The following is a 22,446-nucleotide window of genomic DNA, read 5'->3' as shown; positions in this document are numbered from 1 at the left end:
GTAGTTGTTACTTGCTTATATATTTCTTGAGTTTTATACAGAACCAAACTTAAGACACAAGAATTTTGAATAAATCTATGATAATGGACCACATAGCAATGCCACTCTATACATTTTTAAAAACTTTATTAGAAATCGAGGACAAAAAGGCATTTTTGTTATGACTCATTCAGTAATTTTAAACAAAAGAAAATATCGTGTCTTTTTTCTTAAAAATGCATTATTACCACAAAGTTGCTGTTCATTGTAATTTCATTTTGCAGCAAGAGATAATTGGGTCCAGCAAACTAATCATAGTACCAAAAGATCTTTTTCAAGAAAATCAATATTCTTGCAAGTTTCTAGTCTGAATAAATCTTGCAATACACATAAAGGAAATGAGACACCTAGTAAATAATAATAATAATAATAATAATAAGTTTGAATTTATTAGCCGCTCCCTTTCCAAGTAGGACTCGGGGCGGCGTACAATGGGGCATATAAAACACAGAAAATATATAAAACACATAGGCGTACATACAGAACATACATACAGATACACAAACACGGACTCGGAGGAGGTAAACAATTTACATCATATAGACAGTTAAAAGACCCGCATTAAAATACCCCAATTGTAAAAACCCGATATAAAATTAAGATTTAACGTTTAAAATACAATTTAAAAACAGTTAGGAGGAATAAGAATAATTACGATTGAGCCAGGCCAGATAATTGAAAGAGGTGGGTCTTCAGCTGTACACGGAAGGAGCGGAGATCGGAAGTAATCCTGATGTCACGGGGGAGGTCATTCCACAGGGCTGGGCCCACCACAGAGAAGGCTCTGCTCCTGGGTGTCGCCCCCCGGCACTGTTTGGCGGACGGCACCCGGAGAAGTCCCTCTCTGTGTGAGCGAATTGGTCGTAGGGATGTGTGGGGCAGGATGCGATCCTGCATATAACTAGGCCCTGTGCCATGAAGCGCTTTAAAGATCATAATCAAAACCTTGAAACGCACTCGGTAGACCACAGGAAGCCAGTGCAGCTCGCGCAGGAGAGGTGTTACAGGGGAGTACCTAGTCCTCCCCATAATCACCCGCGCGGCCGCGTTCTGGACCAACTGTAGTCTCCGAGTGCATCTCAAGGGAAGCCCCATGTAGAGAGCATTGCAGTAGAGGGGAATGCCCACTGCTGAATCATATCACAAAGAAGGTAGCCCTAATTGCATTAACACTGTATAAAAATCTGCCTTTCAATTTCTAAGTGTTTTTGCCTGTTGAAAAGGCTTGTTTCCTTTCATTATAGGAAAGCTGTCATTCATTCATCTTATTTTATTTATTTTTTATGCCACCCAACTCCCCTACGGGGTGACTCTTATTCATGACAGCAAAAATATCAGGAGGAATCTGGTATCAACATTGCTGATTAACAAATCGTATTAAAAGATGTAGGATTGCCTCACTTTTTTTGGTCGTTTCTCATGCAGTATTCTTGGGAATTTCTTTTGAAGTTCTCAGGTGTGTTTTGAGCCAGCTTTGTAAGTGAGCGAGAGTGCAACTATTGTTGAAACTGTTTCTTATAATATGGCTTCCTATCATCCTGGCTGCTCACCCTTCTCAAATCTGGGGGAGGGGGGGGAGAAATCTCACAGGACTTCTGATATCTTTCCTTGGAGATAAATGGAAGTGTGGCACCAGGAGTGGGAATGAAATGATGTAGACCATTTCTTCACCATAGATTCCCTTTAAAAACCTTTTGTGGCCACGGACCACCAAGACTTAATTCAAAATTTAAATCATAACATTTCTTCCCTCTGTGACATCGCTGCTCCCTCCCCCAGGAATCCACGGACCACAGGTTGAAAGCCACTGACATCGGAGATGGCCAGGCTGAGCCCAAGGGCAAGGTCAATTGCATCATCAGTCAAGAGTCCCCTTGCACTCACAAAAGGTCTAAACCCAGCCCACCCTGAATTCCTTCTCCTCTTATCTCTCGCTAATTTCCCTCGGCTGTTGATAGTTCAGATTTTTGTATACAGCTTAAGCTTGCAATCAATCTTTATGCCTATTTGAACTGTCTGGATCTCTTAATCTTCCCGGCACTTGACAAACAATTCTCCATGACAGAAGGTGTGTGGATGCAAACAAGCACAGCACTGGTGTCAACACTGAACAAATGCCAGAATTACATACTTTTCCACCAAGGAAGAATTTGAGAAGTCCCTTCATCTTTGAAAGCACATTTTCTTTCCAGAAATTCCTACTAGATTGCAATACCTTTCAGAGGCAACGGGCAAGAAAATCTTTGCAAACGTGATGAGCAATCTTAAAAGGATAAGCCCAAGAATTGCTGTCATGGTGCATTATTCTTAGATGCAGTTATCTGTAATTTTAGTAATTTTACTAATAAAGTGGTTTTTTTTTAAAGGAAACATCTCTGCCTCAAGCTTGTCTCCTGGTGACATCCTAGATTTGTTTATATTATTTTCTCACAAGACGAAAGTGGTTTGTCATTACCTTTCTCCAGGACACTTCCCCCCCCCCAAATTCACATCTAGCCAACAACCCTGGGGGTCTCCCATTCAAGTATTAACCTGGCCTGACTGCTTAGCTCCCCAGCCCAGACAAGCTGAATCAAGTGTCATGATCTGCTAAGATGAAACTGTTTCATTAATCACACATTTTAATGAGTTGACACTGGAAAACTATTGGCCTCCAGGTATAAAGGATTAAAACAACTTAAATTATCTCCATACTTACTTAAAACTTTGACCACATTTAATCCATGCTAAATTAAAGATGATGGATCTAAATCCCTAAACACTGGCAGATAAAAATACGTCTCTGTATCTAAACAGATAATTATAGTTGTAATTTTGGACAACCTGATCTAGGAAAAGCAATGAATATAGGCAGGTTCATTTTTTCATTCATAGAGCTGCAGAATTACACTTTTTGTCTCCAGGAATATTTATCTGGGAATAAGAACAATCCAGGATCCAAGCACAAGGACATTTCGGTAAGCCTCAAGATAACAGAATAACAGCGTGGGAAGGGACTTTGGAGGTCTTCTAGTCCAGCCCCATGCTCTAACAGGAGACCCTATGCCATTCCAGACTCTTCTTGAAAATCTCCACTGATGGAGCACCTCCAACCTCTGAAGCCAAGGCATTCCACTGGTTAATTGTTCTCACAGTTAAGAAATTTCTCCTTAGTTCTAGGTTGCTCCTGTCCTTGGTTAGTATCCATCCATTGTTTCTTGTCTTGCCTTCTGGTGCTTTGGAAAATAAGTTGACCCCCCCCCCTTCTTTGTGGCAGCCCGATACGCAGAAGGCCTATTGTAGACTAACGCTTCATCACAAGCATTTGGAGCTAAAACGGCACTTCATGCTTGAGTCTATTTAGTGATGCTTTTTTTCCTTCAAAATTGCTGCTGAAGACAGTCGGAAGTCATTTTAGAGCAGGGGTGTCCAAACTTGGGAACTTTAAGACTTTAAGACATGCTGGCTGGGGAATTCTGGGAGTTGAAGTCCACAAGTCTTAAAGTTCCCAAGTTTGGACACCCCTGTTTTAGAGCAAAACTAGTGCTGTTTGAAAAATGAGCTGCTACCCCCAGACTGTTCTGCGGAACAGAAAAAAAAAACCATCTGATAAAATGGTTCATATGGGGCTTTCATTTTCAAGACAAATGCATGCTTTCAAATGTGCCATGCTCTTGTCAAAGGATTCGTCCCTGATTTCATTAGCCTGTTAGCTGGTGACAAGAAAATAATTGAAGGTACAAATTCTGTAATAAGCAGGAATGCTGATCTCAAGATAGCGAGAACCAATGCTGCCTGTAGAAGTGGCAGACCCCAAATATGGAGGAACATATAATGCCATCAAATTTCACGACGACACCGCCATTTGACACTGTCACAACTATAACCCTGGCTACACAATACAGTTAGGTATAGGAAGGCCTCGGCTTACGACCATAATGGAGCCCCAAACCTTTATTGCTAAGTGAGAAATTGTTATGTGAGTATTGTCCCATTTTACGACCCTTCTTGCCACAGTGGATAAGTGAATCGCTGCAGTTGTTAACAACACAGTTGTTAAATGGATCTAGCTTCCTCGTTGACTTTATCAGGTGGTTGCAAAAGGGATCACGTGACTCCAGGATGCTGCAATCGTCATAAATATGAGTCAGTTGCCAAGCATCTGAATTTTGATCGCATGACCACAGGGATGTTGCAAGAGTTGTTAAGCATAAAAAAGGGGTCATCGGTCACATTTTCCAGTGCCGTTGTTAACTTCAAGCGGTCACTAAATGAAGCGTTTTAAATCAAGGACAGTACAGGACTGTACAGCTATCATTCCTACGTGCAAAAGTCGTCTGCATCCAGAATTAATCCACAGCTTTTTTAAAAAAAAAAAAATAAACAGAGAATCCCAGATATATGATTAGGAGGAGAGTTCACTTCTGACGCACAGCAATTAGGAAGAAATGAAAGGCCCCCCAAAAAGAGAAAGCCATTTGTTATTTAAGAATCTTGTCCATAACTACTCGTACATGTCCATTTCCTTCTCGTATTCTCATTCCTCGTTTCCTAAGAGGATTTACGTTTTAAAAGAAACTAAAACTTTAGGTAAATAAACTGAAAGCTCAAAGTCAGCCTTCGTTACATATACCTTTGTACACATCACAGACCTCTGCCTTTCGGCGTTAAAACATGTCTTCATAGTTCCTTCTATTTGTTATTAGTATCCCCAAGTCCATTTCTCTAGGTTTTCTTTCTTTCTTTCTTTCTTTCTTTCTTTCTTTTTCTTTCTTTCTTTCTTTCTTTTTCTTTCTCTCTCTCTCTCTCTTTCTTTCTTTCTTTCTTTTTGGCCTGAATATGTATCTGAACTGGTGGACTTTTCTATATTGTGATTCATGCTGCACGAACCAGAAAAATGTCACTTCAATTCCTCTCGTTCATAGGACCTGAAGAAAATGGGGATTAAGTGCCACTGTTCTTAAGACACACCTTTCATCAGTCTAATTTTCTACCCAGCACATTTAACAATGTTCCTGATTATTGTTTGTTCCAGGAGAATGAAGGAAAACTTTGGTTGTTGCCATGGCTAAAAAAAAAAAAAGCATGTTTATTGAGTTTATTGAGCAAATTCAGCCTCTTACTGTTTTAAAACAGCAAGCATTCACTGGGTGTCACCATGTTTTTCTCTCTGTCTGACTCTCTCTCTCTTTTTTTAATTTGCAAATTTGAAATAAACGTACAGACCGGAGGATTTTGCAAAAGACTTGTCGTTAAAAGGTTTGCACAATAGTGAACGGGGGAAAAAAACATATGTAGTTTAAAAAGTCTGACTCTTTAAAACTGGTCAAACCAGACTGGGAATATTCAAGCGACAAGAGATTTAACCTCTTAAGGAGCAAGACATTAGAAATTGTTCACGACCATGTAGGGACTTTGCACAATGACAGATATTCCAGGACATTTGGTTAACATCTAAAGCTTTGAGACAGTAACATTTGAAGGGACAAACGTGCATCTTTTTTCATTAGAGAGAGTCCTCGACTTGCAACAGTTCATTTAGTGACCGTTCAAAGTTACACCCCCCCCCCTGAAAAAAGTGATTGATGACCATTTTTCACATGACCGTGCAGCATCCACATAGTGACGGGAACAAAATTCAGATCTTGGCAACTGACTCGCATTTATGACAGTTGCAGTGTCCGGGGTCATGTGATCTCCTTTTTGTGACCTTCTGACAAGCAAAGTCACTGGGGAAGCCATTTAACAACTGTGTTACTAACTTAACAGCTGCAATGATTCACTTAACAACTGTAGTAAGCAAGGTCATAAAATGGAGCAAAACTCAGTTAACAAGTCTCATTTAGCAACAGACATTTTGGGCTCCGTTGTATCTGTAAGTCGAGGACTACCTGTATTAGCATACTTATTTTAAATAACAAGACTTTTTTTTTTTTTTAGGTTGAAGTCTTACTTTAGCAATGGCAATGGAGAGGTAAATTTGGATTACCATAGCTGGATTTTTTTTCCGCTTAGCCAAAACTGTCCTGCCCTCTCTTTGAGCTCAGCAAGAGGTAGAGAAAACTTCGTTGCATTTGCATTTTAGGAAAAAGGCTGAATTCAAATGAAGTGAGATGCATTTCACTCCCAGTGGATTCAGAGATAATTTGTCAGGACTCAACCCATCAACCCATAAAGTTCATGGAAATGTACAGCTTATTGAATCTAGTTCTGATCATTATTTTTCTAACAACGATGATGAAGCTTGGGGTAGAGCAGTACATTTTCCCCCTATATCAGCAAGCCCATTGAAATGTTTCCAAATTTCTACCGATTGAAAACGGAGATGTTTATCGGTTGTTCGCATCAGAAGCAGTGGTGGGGTTCAAAACTTTTTACTACCGGTTCTGTGTGGGCGTGAATTTGTGGGCGTGGTGTGGCTTTGTGGGCGTGGCAGGGGAAGGATACTGCAAAATCCCCATTCCCTCCCCATCCCACTAGCCTGCTTTCCAGCTCCGTTCTCCTGTGCAGGGCAACAAAAGAACATCAGCTGGGAGGCTGGGAGGCAGCGGGGGATGGGACCAGCCTATTTGCCAGTTCTCCAAGCTACTCAAAATTTCTACTACCGGTTCTCTAGAACCTGTCACAACTGGCTGAATACCCCCTCTGGTCAGAAGCCCTTTCAAATTGTAGATGTATAATGTTGAACACTGAGCAGATAAAATGATAGCTGAAGACTACAAGCAAGCTTGACGATGCTGCCTCAATTGTTTTTGCAGATTTCTTAAATGGACCCTTGCCCCGTTCAGACACTAAGTTCTTGCCTGCAGTATTTTTAAAACAACTTTGCACAGAGGGGATTTTTACCCAACAAGGTGAGGTTCACTTTTTAATGAAGTTGTTTAGAGAAAAGTTGTTTAGAGAAAAGTCCTAGAAGGGAGACAGATTCTGAGGAAACAAAATGGCGATCCTTGGGTGAGTGGAGATCCATTCGGCGTGAGTTAATAACAACCAGACTGAGACAAAATCCAGAATCTTCTATCGCAGAGAGTCGTATAGTCTGCAATAGAGGAATTGTTTCCCCATGAACAAAACACGAAGGTGAATCATACCATTGGAGCAAGGATTAACAGCAGCCCCGCCCAACCCCCAAGGCTTCTCAAACAATCTTCAGCATTGACTCCTTGCAATTTCCAACCCCAACCTCCCCCCCCCCCCCCGGCCCGGAAAACTACTTTCTAAATGCTTCTGCTCCCTCTTGGTTGTTGACATGGAAACTGGGACTGGTATTAAATCAAGTGGTTGCGCTGAAGAAATTGGATCCATTCCTCCATGGCTCAAAGTGGGCACAGGACGATCTGAATGAGACCCAGTGGCAAAATAGAGGTGATTTCATGGCACAGCCTCTACGTTATACGACGAAGGTGACATAGAGAAAAAAAGAGGTCCATCGAGTCACATTGACATATAGGTCCTTTGTCCATGGTCCCTCCCCCTTTCTGTTTACAAAAAAAAAAAAGAGTCTCAAAAGCCAGTTTCCACCATCTCTTCCTAGCAACATTATCATGGAACTGAATAAGGAAATAACATCCCATGAAGACCACGGAGCTCTATGGAGATGCAGCAAAGCCCCTCCACACCTTCTCCATCTCCAGAGCAGATCATGCTGCCTCATCTGTTTAGAGAAGACCAAACTGGGTCCACTCAGTCTTGCAACAGCTGGACAAAGTTGGAAGGGAAGACACCTGTCCTTGTGCCATCACCTGCAATGAATCCAACCTGGAAGGAAAACATCCCATGAGAACGAGAAAGTACAAATAAAGAGTAGCAGCACATTAGGCTGTGATCCCAGTTTCTTCCCACAGGAAAAAAAAAACGACAAGAACTGGATGTGAAGCAACCCTGCTTCATTAGATCTGCAGCTATGTAAGAGGTCTTCTACCGCACTGCCTTAAAATGGCTTCTACAGTACTGTGGAGTCACCATGGTAACACCTTCACAGTACTCCACAAGGGGGTTCCCTCCGGTAAGGGAGAAAATCCAACATTAGAAATGCGGTGACATTCATGGAAGGAGGGTTGGGATAAATAAATACCCGGGCAGCGCCGAGTTATCAGCTAGTTTATTAAATTAGGGATGAGCCTCTCTGCGCCGCTTCTAAATGTTCTCTGGCTGTTCTGGACTCAAAAATCATTTCATCCCCTTTTGACTAGCCAAGAGCTTCTTCTCCATGAAGGTCCTTTTCCTTGCTCTTTTCTGCAAGTTGAAATTTTAGCTCTCGTTTCTCCCAAAGTGGCTCTTGAAAGTTACTGATCTAAAGATAAAGTGAAATTCTGAGATATTAAGTCAAGGGTTGTGTGTAAGCAGAAGACAGATTTTAAAAGGGAAGATGAACAAAAATCACAATCTAAACCAAAACGCAAGTGTCCTTTTCAGGAATGCTTCCCAAGATATTTCTCTAAAGGACAACCTTCTCCTTCTCCACTGAAGCTCAGAGGAAAATTATATTTCTACTCTAATCCGGTGAGGAAAAGCAGCAGTACTGACCCAATTTTGCTCATCCTCTTCCCGTGTTACTACGATGACTTCGCCCTTGGAGAAAGTCAACTCGCGGGCCTTGTCCCCTTTGCAGTCAGCCAAAGCCTTGACTCGATTTAACCGTCCTTTGGCCTGTGAAGGGCAGAAGAGTAATTCTCAGTTTTATGATAAGATCCCTTGCTTCCCCCAGATGGCTTTTATGGCTGAAGAGGCAGAGAAGTGACAGCGCTCCTGGGTGCAAACGAATTTGCATGAAAGCAGCATGGGATATTCTCTGCCCTAAGGAACATTCAACCAATCTCTTAAGTTGCTTTGACCATAGGCAGGGGTGGGATTCAGCCTGTTTGCACCGGTTATTAATTTTACATCTGGTTCGCCGAACTGGTAGGTGCAAGGACTGGCTCGGCCCACCCACCCTGCCCCTCCCAGGAGTTTCCATGCGGCCCGTTTTGGATGCCAGTTAAGTGCAAGGTCCACGCAGAGGCTCTGGGAGGGTGAAAAATCCCCCCCCCCGAGAAACTGGCCTTTTTCCGGCCTCTGGAAGGCCCCTTGAACCCAGTGGAGGCTGTTTTTTCACTCTTGGAGACTCAAGGAGCGGTGCTCATCTCTGTTTCAAAGCTGAAGAGCCAGCACTGTCCGAAGACGTCTCCGTGGTCATGTAGCCGGCATGACTAAATGCCGAAGGCGCACGGAACACTGTTACCTTCCCACCAAAGGTGGTTCCTATTTTTCTACTTGCATTTTTACGTGCTTTCGAACTCCTAGGTTGGCAAAAGCTGGGACAAGTAACGGGAGCTGACTCCGTTACGCGCCACTAGGGATTCGAACTGCTGAACCTTCTGATCGACAAGCTCAGCATATCTTAACTACTGAGCCACCGCATCCCTCTATCTTAGCTATAGATATATTCATATATATTTATATGCACAGACATAAATGAACAACAACAATTTTAGCTGGCGGCGTCATTACTTTAAAAATGGAAAATTGACACATCCACATATGTGTCATAATTGACAGGGCAGCCTTTCAGATCCTGGAACCATAACACAAATGGGCATTCAGAAGCAATTGCTGTTGCTTGCCAACACAGTATTACTCTGTGCCCGCTACGGTCTAGAAAACACATGGCAGATCCATCACTGCTGCCTCTTGGCATGGGTTCTTATTTTGAAACTTGGGAGGAAAATGCCAACCTCGTTTCCCCCCCTGGCTTTCTGAGACTGCTACCATAGCTCTAAGGTTGAAATAGATACCCAGCTATAACCGAGCCCAGATTGCTGCCCAGGGATACCATGTTAATGCTGGGTAGAAAGGAGACCCCCAACTCCAGATGGCTCAAACTATTTAAAAAAACATGACCTCTTGCTGTCTCTCCATAACTCACTGGTGCAAATCTTCTTGGCGTTGGCACAGGAAGAGGACACGGCCCTGGCATCGCAGTTTTGCATAAAGACACTTCATCCGGGCAACAAGGGCTCTGTGGGGAGAGAGGGCTGCTGGAAGATTTACCCATCGAGCTGCTACTACTAATCCGTCGATAGGACCTGGTGCTCTCTGAGCTGTAGGAGAAAAGAAGGTGTCTCAGAAATCATTTTTGGTGGTGGAGAGTGTCTTCTCGTGGGACTATCGAAAGAGATACTGATTTGGCCTGGGAAATAAGACTTCCTGAGCTTATTGTCGTGGCCTGCCAGCAGAGCTGGCAGCAAAGTCGGACAGTGAGGAGGTTGGGGAGGAGCATGGGCCACTCCTGGAGGCTGGGGAAGGTTTGGGCAAGAGCTCTGTCTCACTTTCTTCCTTTGCAACCCGTTCCCATCATAAATCATTACAGAAGTCCCCAAACATTAAGAGCTGGTATCTGGTTAGTTAGTTTGTTTATTCTCATGTTCTTTTTCTTTCCTCGTTTACCCTTCTTTTTATGCTCAGAGATTTGATGAAAAGCATGTTTTGTTTCTCCTTCTTGATTTATCAGCAACGTGTATCACCTGTTTTCCCGAAAATAAGACCTCCCCGGATAATAAGCCCAATTGGGCTTTTGAGCACATGCGCTAAAATAAGCCCTCCCCCCAAAAATAAGCTCTCCCCTAAAATATTTAACCGCATGCACAGCCAGTTCCTGCTATTTCCTGGGGGAGGGGAGCATGCCCCACTCACGCCTGCCATCCATGCGGAACGGTCTTGCGGAGGCCGCTCCCGCAAACCCTAAAACTACCACACCCCTTCTCTTAGTGGCAGCCACAAAAAGAACCGCAGGCCCAGCAACGCTGGTGTTGGCAAGAGTGCGCCAGAAAGAGAGACAGAACTTCCGACCCTCTCTGTATCAGCTGATCCATGGGCCCCAGGACAAGGTTAAGAGGCCTCCTCCACCTCAAATATAATAAGACCTCCCCGAAAATAAGGTTAAGCTAAGCTTATTTTGGGATGGTCAAAAGAAAATAAGACCCCTGTCTTATTTTCAAGAAAACACAGTAGTAGAGAATAGAACCCACTTTGGTACAGATGTTAAAATAATGTAGAGCAGGGGTGTCCAAACTTGGGAACTTTAAGACTTGTGGACTTCAACTCCCAGAATTCTGGGAGTTGAAGTCCACAAGTCTTAAAGTTCCCAAGTTTGGACACCCCTGATGTAGAGGTAGTCCTTGACTTACAACAGTTCATTTAGTGACTGTTCAAAGTTACAACGGCAAGGAAAAAAGTGACATGACCGTTTTTCAGACTTAGACCTTTGCCGCATCCCCACGGTCATGCAATCAAAATTCAGACACTTGGCAACTGATTCATATTTATGACGGTTGCAGCGTCCCGGGGTCATGTGATCCCCTTTTGTGACCTTCTGACAAGCAAAGTCAATGGGGAAGGCAGATTCGCTTAACAACCGGGTTACTAATTTAATGCCTGCAGTGATTCACATAACAACTATGGCAAGAAAAATTCCAAATCAGGCAAAACCCATTTAACAAATGTCTCACTTAACAACAGAAACTTTGGGCTCAATTGTGGTCGTAAGTCGAGGACTACCTGCATGTGTATCAGCAGGGAGAATCGGGAGAATGCCTTCTCAAGTTGCAATTTAAAATTAATATCTAGGCTCCCTTTTTGGAAGTGAGAGATTATGGTTGTATAGATAGGATGCTTTTATACGCTTGCACTTGAAGGTGGAAGCCTAAATAAATATAATGATAGATACTATTAATAAGGAAGGAATATTTTAGAAATGACACCAGTATGAACTAATTTTGGACCTACTTATATATAACTTTTATAGTGGTGTTTGTCTACAGCAGCCTGCCAAATTACTGTAGAGTCACCAACTCCTTTGCCAACACTGTAACCATATTACAGTATGTTTATTTATTCGAGAAACTAAATACTGGTTATCTCACTAGGGAAAACTATTACTGTGTCAATAGCCATGGAAAATGGATTCAAACATCTGAGCAACATGTGAAGCTCCACACATCTGGCCTGGATACTCTACCAGCTGGATTCATGTGACATGTGATATGTAAGCAAATCAACCATGCTATGGAAGCTTAAGGCGCCAGCCTCCTTCATGCGCCAGGCTGGGGAAATGGCTGGGTCCCAAACACAGAGAACTAGAAATTATGGTTTGCTTAGGTAAAGCCAAAGAGCCAGCTGTCTGAAGACGTCTCCGTGGTCACGTGGCCGGCATGACTAAACGGTGAAGGTGCACGGAGCGCTGTTACCTTCCCATCATAGTGGTCCCTGTTTGTCTACTTGCATTTTTTACGTGCTTTCGAACTGCTGGGTTGGCAGAAGCTGGGACAAGTAACGGGAGCTCACTCCGTTATGCGGCGTTGGGATTTGAACAGCTGAACTGCTGACCTTCTGATCGATAAGCTCAGCATCTTAGCCACTGAGCCCCCGCGTCCCTTATGGTTTGCTTACTCAAAGTATATTCAATAAACTCCAGTTGCCAAGCACCTTACTTGCTAAGCCACTAATGATGGTTTACAAGCTGCAGTGGCCAGGTTCTTATGAGGCTAAACCATCGAACGGTTGAATGCTTTGTCTTAATCAGAGACAACAGAAGGAACCCAAGTCCTCCTATAGTTTTTAGCTGAAAACTGTACAGGGAATGGAAACTGCTGATAATAATAGCAATAGCAGTAGCACGTAGACTTATCTACCACTCCATAATGCTTTACAGCACTCTCTGAGAAGTTTACAATGTCAGCGTACTGCCCCCAATAACCTGGCTCCTCATTTTACTGACCTCGGAAGGATGGAAGGCTGAGTCAACCTCGAGCTAGTCAGGATCGAACTCCTGGCTGTGGGCAGAGTTAGCCTCCAATCCTGCATTCTAACCACTGTGCCACCAGGGCTCAACCTACTAAGCTGCTCAACTTACAAGGGATTGATTTTTATTTCATGAATGTGATGCATATGGCCACCCTTCTCATGGAGAGCATGCAACCACCTGGTCTGATAACTTCTGGTCTCACCTGAACCTGACTGGGGCTGTTTGTCCTGGTTCCGGAGAGGTCCCAGGGGAAGGCTGCAGAGCTGTCACCTGAGTAGGCTCTGATCTTCGCCGTTGCGAGGCACCGCCGACATCGGAGCAGGTCTCCCAATAGGCTGTGCATTTGACTTCCATAGAGTTACGGAAGTTGGGCACTTGCCAGAATGGGCCACCCTCCAACACACCGGGGATGCTGGAAACGGATGAGTTCCAAACGTCGGGGCTGTCTGGTGAATGGGGTAGCGATTCAGAGGCATCTGGAAAGCAAGGGAAACAATCACTTATGGGAGCGGAGCAGAGCAGAGGTGGGATTCAGCCAATTCTCTCCAGTTCAGGCGAACCGGTAATGGCGGCTGCAAGAGGCTCCACCCACCAGCCCCAGCGTTAAATGTGCGAGCATGCTCACAGGTTTGCCATCATTTTTGCTTCACCTGGTTTCGGTTTGCTGCTCCCTTTCGGAGGCTTCTTGAGTGGCAGTGGCGGTGGGGTCTTCTCAGGGGCTGAGTTTCGTTGACCAGGCTGCGAAGGGATCAAAATGGTCTCGTAGGTCTTGTTGCTGATATCCATGCCAGAGCAGCCCCACCGATTTGGAGAGAAGAGAATGGGCTGGCCGGTGGTGGGAGATGGTGAAGACCCAAAAGACCGTTGCAGTGGGCTAATCTATCAGACAAAGCAGCAGATGTCATCAGCACCTGGAATCAGGGGTGGGATTCAGCCAGTTCGCACCGGTTCGGGAGAACCAGATGTTAATTTTGCATTCGGTTTGCCAAATAGGTTGTTGCAAGGACCGGATGGCCGCGCCCACCCCGCCCTGCCCCTGGAACATTATCAGACAGGACACAACAACAAATGGAGTTGTTATGCCAGCACCTTTTCATCCAGCTCATCTTCGCTGTCGTATGAGAACTCCTGAGACGTTTCCCAGTCGTAGTCCACATGGATCTGCAGAGCCAACTTCCCAGCCTGGGCCTGTTCCAGCTATCACAAAAGGATAAAAAGGACATCCTTGGTCAGTTCACCGTCTAAGAGGTTCTCCTATTCCTTTAAAGGTTGTGATGTCATTCTTCAGGTTGACACCATGCCTGTCAGTCAGAGAGAAACCTCTGCCTTAGACAGCAGTCTGAGAAAAGCCCACTGTGAAGTTTCCAAAAGATGACCTAATTAATTTACGAGCCTCGAGATCAAGTTCGAAAGAAATCCAGTCATTTATTAGGATCAATATTTTGGCATGTTCTTCTGCGGAGCAGAAACTGATTTCTGGTTAATTGTCTTTGCACTTTACCCCTGTCTCTCCCCTCCCTCAGTTTGTGTCATAAATCATATCCACGAATGAGATGCTAGCATGCTGTGAACTTTGCACCCCCCCACACCAGTTATCAGCTGCCTTCAGAGTCAGACATCAGTGAGGCAGACAAAAAATTGTAGCTGTTCCCAGTGTGTGCATGCACAGAGTTGCCAGATGAACAGAAAAGCTAAAGAACAGGGGTCAACTTGGAGTAAGGCCACAGGTGGACAATGAATGGTCCCTCCCAGAGGAAATAAAAGAGGAGCAAAAGGGGAGTGGAGTTTGCAGGAGAGACAATTAGTTCGCTTAATTGGTTCGTGACTCTCTGAGACTCCTTGCAGATATCAGCCTGGCAGCTCTCCAAGCCAGATAAGGTCTGTGACTATAAATCCTCCCTTGAAAGACTTTGCTGGATGTGGGTGAGCTGAATTCACAGTAAATTAATAAAAGGATTTTTTGTCGAGACAAGGAGTCTGCTTCATGCTCTCGGGAAGCCTCAGTCAGAACACCTTCCTGCTATAGAAAACTTGTCAATTCAGCCTGGCTACTGGTCAAGAAGGATGGTCATCATGAAGTAACATTATCTGGAAAGCACAATTCTCCCACCTAAGGTCTAAGGCCCCCTTACCTCCACCTACCAAGTCTTTGCACTCAGCATTCTTGAATCTTCGTGCCATATCGAGAGGCGTTTCACCAGCTGCATTTACTGGAGGAGAATCAAAAGGAGACACCAATCGGAATCCAGAGATTTTCAAACAATGTGCTACACAAACAGCGAGGACAGGTGCACCATAATTTTGAACGGTGTGTAGATACTTGCATCTCATAGGGATAATCACATAAAGCTATATCATCATCATCTTTTAATGACTCCATAATCCCTTGCAGGGTGGAGACTGGGCATCTGAATGGAGCTGAGTGTTTACTGGCCAGATGCCCTTCCCGTCACCAATGCGGAGGTTTTTCTTTAGCAGATATATTCTCAGTGTGCCCAGAGAGAGAAATATCTGCCTCTATCCAGGATCGAACTCAAAGCCTCCTGATTGTGAGGCGATAGCTCCACCTGTGGGCCACCGCACCACTCATAAAGTTTATTATATATTTTAATAGAAGTATGGTATCACAAGGGTGGCTCAGTAGCTAAGACGCTGAGCTTGTTGATCAGAAAGGTCGTCAGTTCGGTGGTTCGAATCCCTAGCACCAGATAACTGAGTTACTTGTCCCAGCTTCTGCCAACCTAGCAGTTCAAAAGCACGTAAAAATGCAAGTAGGAAAATAGGGACCACCTTTGGTGGGAAGGTAATAGCGTTCCATGCGCCTTTGGCATTTATTCATGCTGGCCACATGACCACGGAGACGTCTTCGGACAGCGCTGGTTCTTCGGCTTTGAAACGGATATGAGCACCGCCCCCTGGAGCCGGAAACGACTAGCACATATGTGCGGGGGGGAACTTTTACCTTTACTTTATGGTATCACATTCATCAAAGCCCAGTCACTCAACCTTCCTGCATTTGTCCACCACATTATTCAATTGATCCAAGAAAGCAATTCTCTTTCAAGAATCCCCCCAAGCTTTTCTGAATCCAAGATGTTGCAAAAGATAATATTCTCAGCCAGCCTGGAAAATTCCATTGACAGAAACTGACCACCCAGCTAGCTATATTTTATTTTTATTCCAGTACTGGCAGTGGGCTCCAGTATCCTATCATGCTGAGAACAGTAGGCAGGTTTGGGGCCATAAAACAAGCTTGGCACACCCAACTTTATCCCCCAAGAAAGCAAGAATAAACAAAAAGCTCAAGAGGAGAATGTATGAGGGTTGTTTCCAGCCATCTGCCTCCCAGGCTGGCTGCTTTGCTCTGCCTTATGGTCACCTACTCCCTTGCAGTAAGGCTCTGAAGTTATCAATCTTTCTCCCTCCATATCCAACCAGGTGGGCATCCTACCTGCCTTTGTAGAAGCTTTCCCTTTCAGTAACAACTTGATGCAATTGGGCTGATTATACTGGACTCCGTAATGTAAGGCTGTGTTCCCATCCGCAGTGGGTCGGTCCAGATTTCCCCTACGTACAGAGGGATAGCAAAGTGGCAAATTTCAGGTCTGATTGTTTTTCTTTTAATCAGTACATCATGGAAAATCTCAGTTCTTAAAAAGGACATGAGACACATGCTTTCAATTTGCACAACCGCACAAGGGAGGCATTTGTACTTCCAAAGTGACCTGCAAACAACTTTACATATGTTCCCTGTTGTTCCAAATGATTTAATACAGTATGGACAACACTAGACCTAACATCATCAGTTGATCTATTACACCTATATGCAAGTGGATGCTTGGGTGATTATGGGGCGGGGAATTTTTGGTGGATGGGGGTGTGTTTGGGGATTGTCATGTGTGTTGGACCTGGTCACTGGGTGTTATGTGAATTTCGTTGTGTGGGTATACTGTGTATATATGTACAATGACAATAAAGTAATTTCAATTTCAAACAGAAATGCAGCTTTGTTTGAACAGCTAACTTTTTTTCTCCCCGGTTCTGCCAATCTTCCAATAAATATTACAATTGATACCTCTGAAGATTGCAAATAAATTTGCAGATGGGTTGGGAGGAGGGGCAAGAAGGGATTAAAATGGGCAGGATCTATTGCAAACTGCATCAGGAGTCTAAATAAGTAGAGATGCTTGCTGCTTTGAAAGCATGTGGGCAAGGCTAGTGAGTTTCATTCTTACTCTCCCCTCAACACAAATCTAGCCGTGCCAGGAGCAGAAGACTTCCCAGAAGGGGCCTCAGAATCCAGTAATAAGGGACCTTCAAACGAAGACTTACCCATTCTGAATAATGAAATCCACCAATGGAAGGGAGGTTTTGTTGGCATAGCGTACTGCCCAATGCAAGGCGGGTTCACCTTGTTCCTATTAGAAGAAGAAGAAGAAGCAAACATTTTGCAAAACTTTTTATGATAGAAGTCAAATTAAAATAAAAATCTAAAAAAATGAACCACAAAGACATCTGAATTACATTACATCAAGTTGATAGCAATAGAAATAGCACTTAGACTTACTGTATTTTTCAGAGCATAAGACACACTTTTCCCCCCCTAAAAGAGGGTGAAAATTTGGGTGCGTTTTATACACCGAATGTAGTCCCACTCACCCGCTGGCCCCCATCCTTTGGTTTCTGCCTCCCAGCAATTTGCCTCCTTGCAGCAAACAGCGAAGAGCCTGTTTCAGTTTCAGCACAGCTTGATTAGCACAAGCAGCTGATTATCGGTTGGATTGGCCTCCCGACCATCAGCTGTTTCAGGCTGCAGTGATTGCCATTGCCTATTCCTGCCTCTGTGGGCCCTGTTTTTAGCCTCTGGGCACCCCATTTTCCGCCCATTCCGATCCACACGGCCTGGAACGGGCAGAAAACAGGACGCGCAGAGGCCGAAAACAGGGCGCACGGAAGCTGAAATGGGGCGAACAGAGGTGGCAATAGGCTATGGCAATCCCTGCAGCCTGAAACAGCTGATCATCAGGAGGCCAACAATCAGCTGCTTGTGCTAATCAGGCTATGCTGAAATTGAAACTGAAACTTGCTGTTTGCTGCAAGGAGGCAAATTGCTGGGAGGCAGAGACAGATTTTTTTTCTTCTTTTCTTCCCCAAAAGCTAGGTGCGTCTTATACTTTGGAGCGTCTTATACTCCAAAAATACAGTATATACCACTCCATAGTGATAGAGAGCAATTTCAATCAAACTTGGTATACAGATGACTTGCTCTCTGGAAACAAATATTGTGGGGGTAAAACACCCCTAACACACCTCGGCGGGGGGGTGGGGCTGTTCTGTTAAGATACGGCCTGTTGTGCCTTAAAATGGCTTCTACTATATGGCCGTAAAATGGCTTCTACTGTACAATGTAGTTGAGTTGCCATGGTAACAGCTTCACAGTACTCCACAAGGGGGCTCCCTCTGGTAAGGGGGAAAATCTAACATTAGAAATTATGTTTGGTACGGACATTTGTTCCCCGACAAATAAATACCCGGGCAAACTCCGGGTTAACGGCTAGTCAATAAATAAAAATCAAGAAAGTGAAGGTCATTTATCAAAGCAGACATGTTTTTGCCGACTTCTGTTTCCTGGGCCTCACTTTGTCCCATTTACCTGACCTTCCGGACTCACGAGAGGTTTGGACAGATCGTGGCCTTCAGCAAAAGCCTGGAGCAGTGCCAAGAGATCCCTGCTTCGGATAGCTTCCCAGACTCGGCAAGGATCTTCCTTGGTAACTTTGTGGACATACTTGCGTTCCATATACTTTGCCATGATGAATTCCTTCCTGGTATTCCTGCATTTGGGAAGAGGAAAAGTTCTCCAAAAGTGGGTTTTTTTGAGACCTTAAAGCAAGGGTGGGGAAGTGATAGCCCTTTTATGATTTGCAGGCTTCAACTCCCAGAATTCCTGAGCCAGCCACGCCAGCTCAGGAATTCTGGGGGTTGATGTCCACTAGTCATAAAGAGCCATTGTCCCCACCTCTGCCTTAAGAGGTACATAAGAAGGGCTCAGCTCAGCCAGTCCTGTGTTTTATTACAGTGGTACCTTGGTACTCATCGTTAATTGGTTCCAGGAGGTGTGATGAGTACCAGAAATGATGAGTACGAAACATTTTTTTCCCATCAGGCATAATGTAGTGTGTAGCTGAACCAAACAAGTTGAATACCAAACAAACCAGTACCAGAACAAAAATTCTGCATCAAAATGCACTGAGTTCCAAATTCGATGAGATTCAAAGCAGTTGCATGCCAAGGTACCACTGTACTTTCAATGGGAACGTGCCTCTTTATGTTCTCCATCCCCATTGTTTAATCCTCAAGTAATAGATATTTAGAAGCAAGGACTGCCAAGAACTGAAGGATTGAAAATGGCTGTTGGTATGATGCAGATATGTATCAACTCCACAGGGAGGGCATTTCGAAGCCCAAGGACTGCTGCTAAGCATGACCCAAGGTGTTACACATGTGATGGAATGGATACTACATAGGCGCGCACCATTCAATATTAATTTTGGGGACCTCAAGTTGCTAGATCTATGGCTAACAAGATAATCTTGGTAGACAATGTCTGGTAAAGCGTCCAGCTGGGGAAAGCAAAGGAGCAGATTTCTAAATATCAGAGTTACATTGCAAAGTCACAGGTATTTGCTTATTTATTAAATTTATGTTTATTAAAATTGTGCACAGCTCGGGTAGCAACATTCAAGTTTTCCTACTGGTGAAAACATATTTGGGGGGGGGGGTGAAAAATAAATATAGAGAAAATAATAAGACTAAGAAGAACAGAATAGAAGAACAGAGTTGGGCTCTTGGAGATCTTCTGCTCCAATCCCCTGTTTAGGCAGGAAACCCTGCACCACTTCAGACAAATGGTTATCCAACATCTTCTTAAAAACTTCCAGTATTGGAGCATTCATAACTCCCCTAGTCCTTCTTTTCATTAAACATTAGACATACCCAGTTCCAGCAACCGTTCTTTATGTTTTAGCCTCCAGTCCGCTGGAGTGGAGAAGGTGAATGTTTTTTGCAGTTGCCAACAGCCAGTTCAAATTTCCATAGACTCTTCTTTTTAGAAACAAGGCTGTGCCCATCCTATGCAAAACCACAGACCCAGGTCCTGGCCTTGTTTATTTATTTATTTAGAGGATTTATGTGGCTGCCCATTAACTCTCAGTGATTCTGAGTGACCTTACCTTTGTTTCTTGTTCTTGTATTCTGACAACAGAGAAGGGGCCCAACCCTCTGCCCCAAGTCCATCCTCATCAGATGTCTCCAAAGCCTTCCCCCCATCCCATCTCTGCCTCCCCCCCAAAAAAGCAACACCCATATGACTTACATATCACTGCTCAAGGAAGGTTTGGGGCTGTTCTGGATTGGCAACGTGGCTTCCATGACTTCATTAAACTTGGCGTTTCCAATGCTGACTGCCAGCTGTGAGTGAGACAAGAGCCGCTGCATTACTGGCAGGATGGGGAACCATCATATCATCTCAAGAGCATCCGCAAGCCAAGTTGGACTAGCCAGTAAGGTAAAAATGGAGGCAAGAGGTTGAGAAAGGAAACTTGGTGTGCTATTTTCTACCATCTCCCTTTACTAACGGGTGCGTTTCAAGGTGTTGGTTACTATCTTCAAAGCGCTCCATGGCACGGGACCTAGTTACCTGCCGGATCGCATCTCACCTCATATATCCCTGCGACCAATCTGCTCCCACAGGGAGGGACTCCTCCGGGTACCGTCCACTAAGCAGTGTCAATGGGCGGCGCCCAGGAGTAGAGCCTTCTCTGTGATGGGCCCAACCCTCTGGAATGACCTCCCCCCCCCCGATATTAGAACTTCTACCGACCTCCGCTCCTTCCGACAGAAACTTAAGACCCACCTGTTCCAATTAGCTGGCTTAGCTGATTTATAGTCCCACTTTCAACCTCCTGGCAAACATCTTATTTTGGGTAATTTTTAAGGGTAATTTTTAATTTTTATTCGAATTTTAATTTATTATTGTACAGTGCATATCCTACCTCCTCCGTCTATCTATGTATCTATGTATATCTATATTTTTGTATTCACATTGTTTTTAATATGACTGTACACCGCCCCGAGTCCTGTTTAGGAAAGGGTGCAGTCTATAAATTAAAGTATTATTATTATTATTATTATTATTATTATTATTATTATTATTATTATTATTATTATTAATAATAATAATAATAATAATAATAATAATAATAAGGTTTGCACTAACATGAAAAAGAAGATGCCGGAGTCAAAGAATAGCGGAAAGGACATGTTTGCTCCAACCTGAAAGTTAGCACTTACCAACAATTCCGACGTGCTGAGCACATCTAGTGTCAATGACTGGATGCGGGAATAGTGCACGCCTAATTCACGGTGAATCCCTGAGCACTCAATACATGTCAAGATGCCAAGGTTGGTGGAGAGCCAGGTGGGATCTGCAAGACAGCAACCCAGGAAGAAGCTGTGACATACATATAAGGCAGAGGCGGTGTTCAGCAGGTTCAGACCAGTTCTGGAGAACTGGTAGCGGAAATTTTGAATAGTTCACAGAGCCACTAAATACCGCCTCTGACTGGCCCCACCCCTATCTATTCTCTACCTCCCGAGTCCCAGCTGATGAGGAAATCAGGATTTTGCAGTAACCTTCCCCTGGAGAATGGGGTAGGAATGGAGATTTTACAGTATCCTTCCCCTTGCCACACCCACCAAGCCATGCCAATGCCCACGCCACGCCCACAGAACCGATAAAATTTTTTTTGAATCCCGACTTCCGGTTCCGGCGGCTACGGCGACGGGCAAGTCTTTGCCCGCTCCCGCTCTCCCGGTGGGCTTCCCCCGCTTCTGGGGGGGCACAGCACGCCCCGAAGAGGCGTCCTGCCGAGGGAGCGGCTCGCGGAGGGCCCTGGCATCGGCGGCGGCTGGTGGGGGCTTCTCCGCTTTGCTCTAGGCACCGGGGAGCAGTCTCGGAGGGCGCGCCTGCGTCTCGCTCTATGCCGATTGGGCAGCGTAAAATTGAAGGAAGCAGCGGCGGTATGGTGAGGTGCTTCCTTTCTCCATTCCTTCTTTGTTGAAATAATGGACTTTTCAGCAAGGTTATAAGTTAAACTTTCGGAGCTTCGTTGGAGGTGCGGTTAGAGGGGGGGATTTCCCCCCCCCTTGGACAAGCGGCTTGAAAAAATTCTGCTTTTGCCCCTAGGAGGAAGGAGGAGGGGGGAGAGCCAACTAATGATGCCTCACCCCTGTAAAAGTGATTTTCACTGGACTTAGTTTTATAATTTGTTGATGACCTGAGAACTTTGTGAACTTTTGAAACTTTACTATGCCTCTGAGCCCAAAGCTGGCAGGGCAAGATGGCACACTTCCGTTGTCTTCATGAATTGTGAAACCTGACTCCACCTTTAAAACTCAGGCTTCCGGTCTTTGTCTCCGTACTACCCAGAAGAATCTCTTGTGGATTGCTATTTCCTGAATCTTCTGGAGAGGAAACCCTTTCTTAACGCTAGATTGACCAAAGAAACTCTCACTTGTTTGGATTTTCTGCCTCCTGGACTCATCTGCCTGCTCTACTTCTCCAGCTGTCCAGTCTCTACACTGAC

At 44.4% G+C, this 22,446-nt stretch overlaps 1 protein-coding gene and 1 long non-coding RNA gene across 3 annotated transcripts in view; one reads left to right on the top strand and one right to left on the bottom strand.

The window, feature by feature from the left end:
* The first annotated feature begins 101 nt into the window (after nt 1-101).
* On the top strand, nt 102-4,382 carry LOC309396922. 2 transcript variants are annotated; one of them, XR_014176174.1, is made up of 4 exons: nt 102-418; nt 1,151-3,445; nt 3,552-4,034; nt 4,072-4,382. It is a non-coding gene; the product is annotated as an uncharacterized lncRNA (long non-coding RNA). The 2 variants fall into 2 exon arrangements; XR_014176175.1 differs by having other exon boundaries at nt 3,552-4,382.
* Nucleotides 4,383-6,873: 2,491 nt separating this feature from the next.
* ASAP3 (ArfGAP with SH3 domain, ankyrin repeat and PH domain 3) overlaps nt 6,874-22,446 on the bottom strand; it is an 85,733-nt gene continuing 70,160 nt past the window's right edge. Inside the window, exons 15-26 of the mRNA XM_081962478.1 lie at nt 21,152-21,285; nt 20,175-20,269; nt 18,453-18,633; nt 17,132-17,217; nt 16,251-16,366; nt 14,942-15,009; nt 13,889-13,996; nt 13,450-13,678; nt 13,002-13,275; nt 9,923-10,097; nt 8,545-8,667; nt 6,874-7,776 (exon numbers count right to left, since the gene is read on the bottom strand). Of these exons, the coding sequence (XP_081818604.1) occupies nt 7,702-7,776; nt 8,545-8,667; nt 9,923-10,097; nt 13,002-13,275; nt 13,450-13,678; nt 13,889-13,996; nt 14,942-15,009; nt 16,251-16,366; nt 17,132-17,217; nt 18,453-18,633; nt 20,175-20,269; nt 21,152-21,285 (1,664 nt within the window). The 3' untranslated portion in view covers nt 6,874-7,701. The remainder of the gene's footprint in view (nt 7,777-8,544; nt 8,668-9,922; nt 10,098-13,001; nt 13,276-13,449; nt 13,679-13,888; nt 13,997-14,941; nt 15,010-16,250; nt 16,367-17,131; nt 17,218-18,452; nt 18,634-20,174; nt 20,270-21,151; nt 21,286-22,446) is intronic.

This window comes from Natrix helvetica (genome assembly GCF_964273705.1).
Source record: "Natrix helvetica genome assembly, chromosome: 9".
Classification (NCBI taxonomy): domain Eukaryota; kingdom Metazoa; phylum Chordata; class Lepidosauria; order Squamata; family Natricidae; genus Natrix; species Natrix helvetica.
This window is presented reverse-complemented; position numbering and strand designations above follow the sequence as displayed.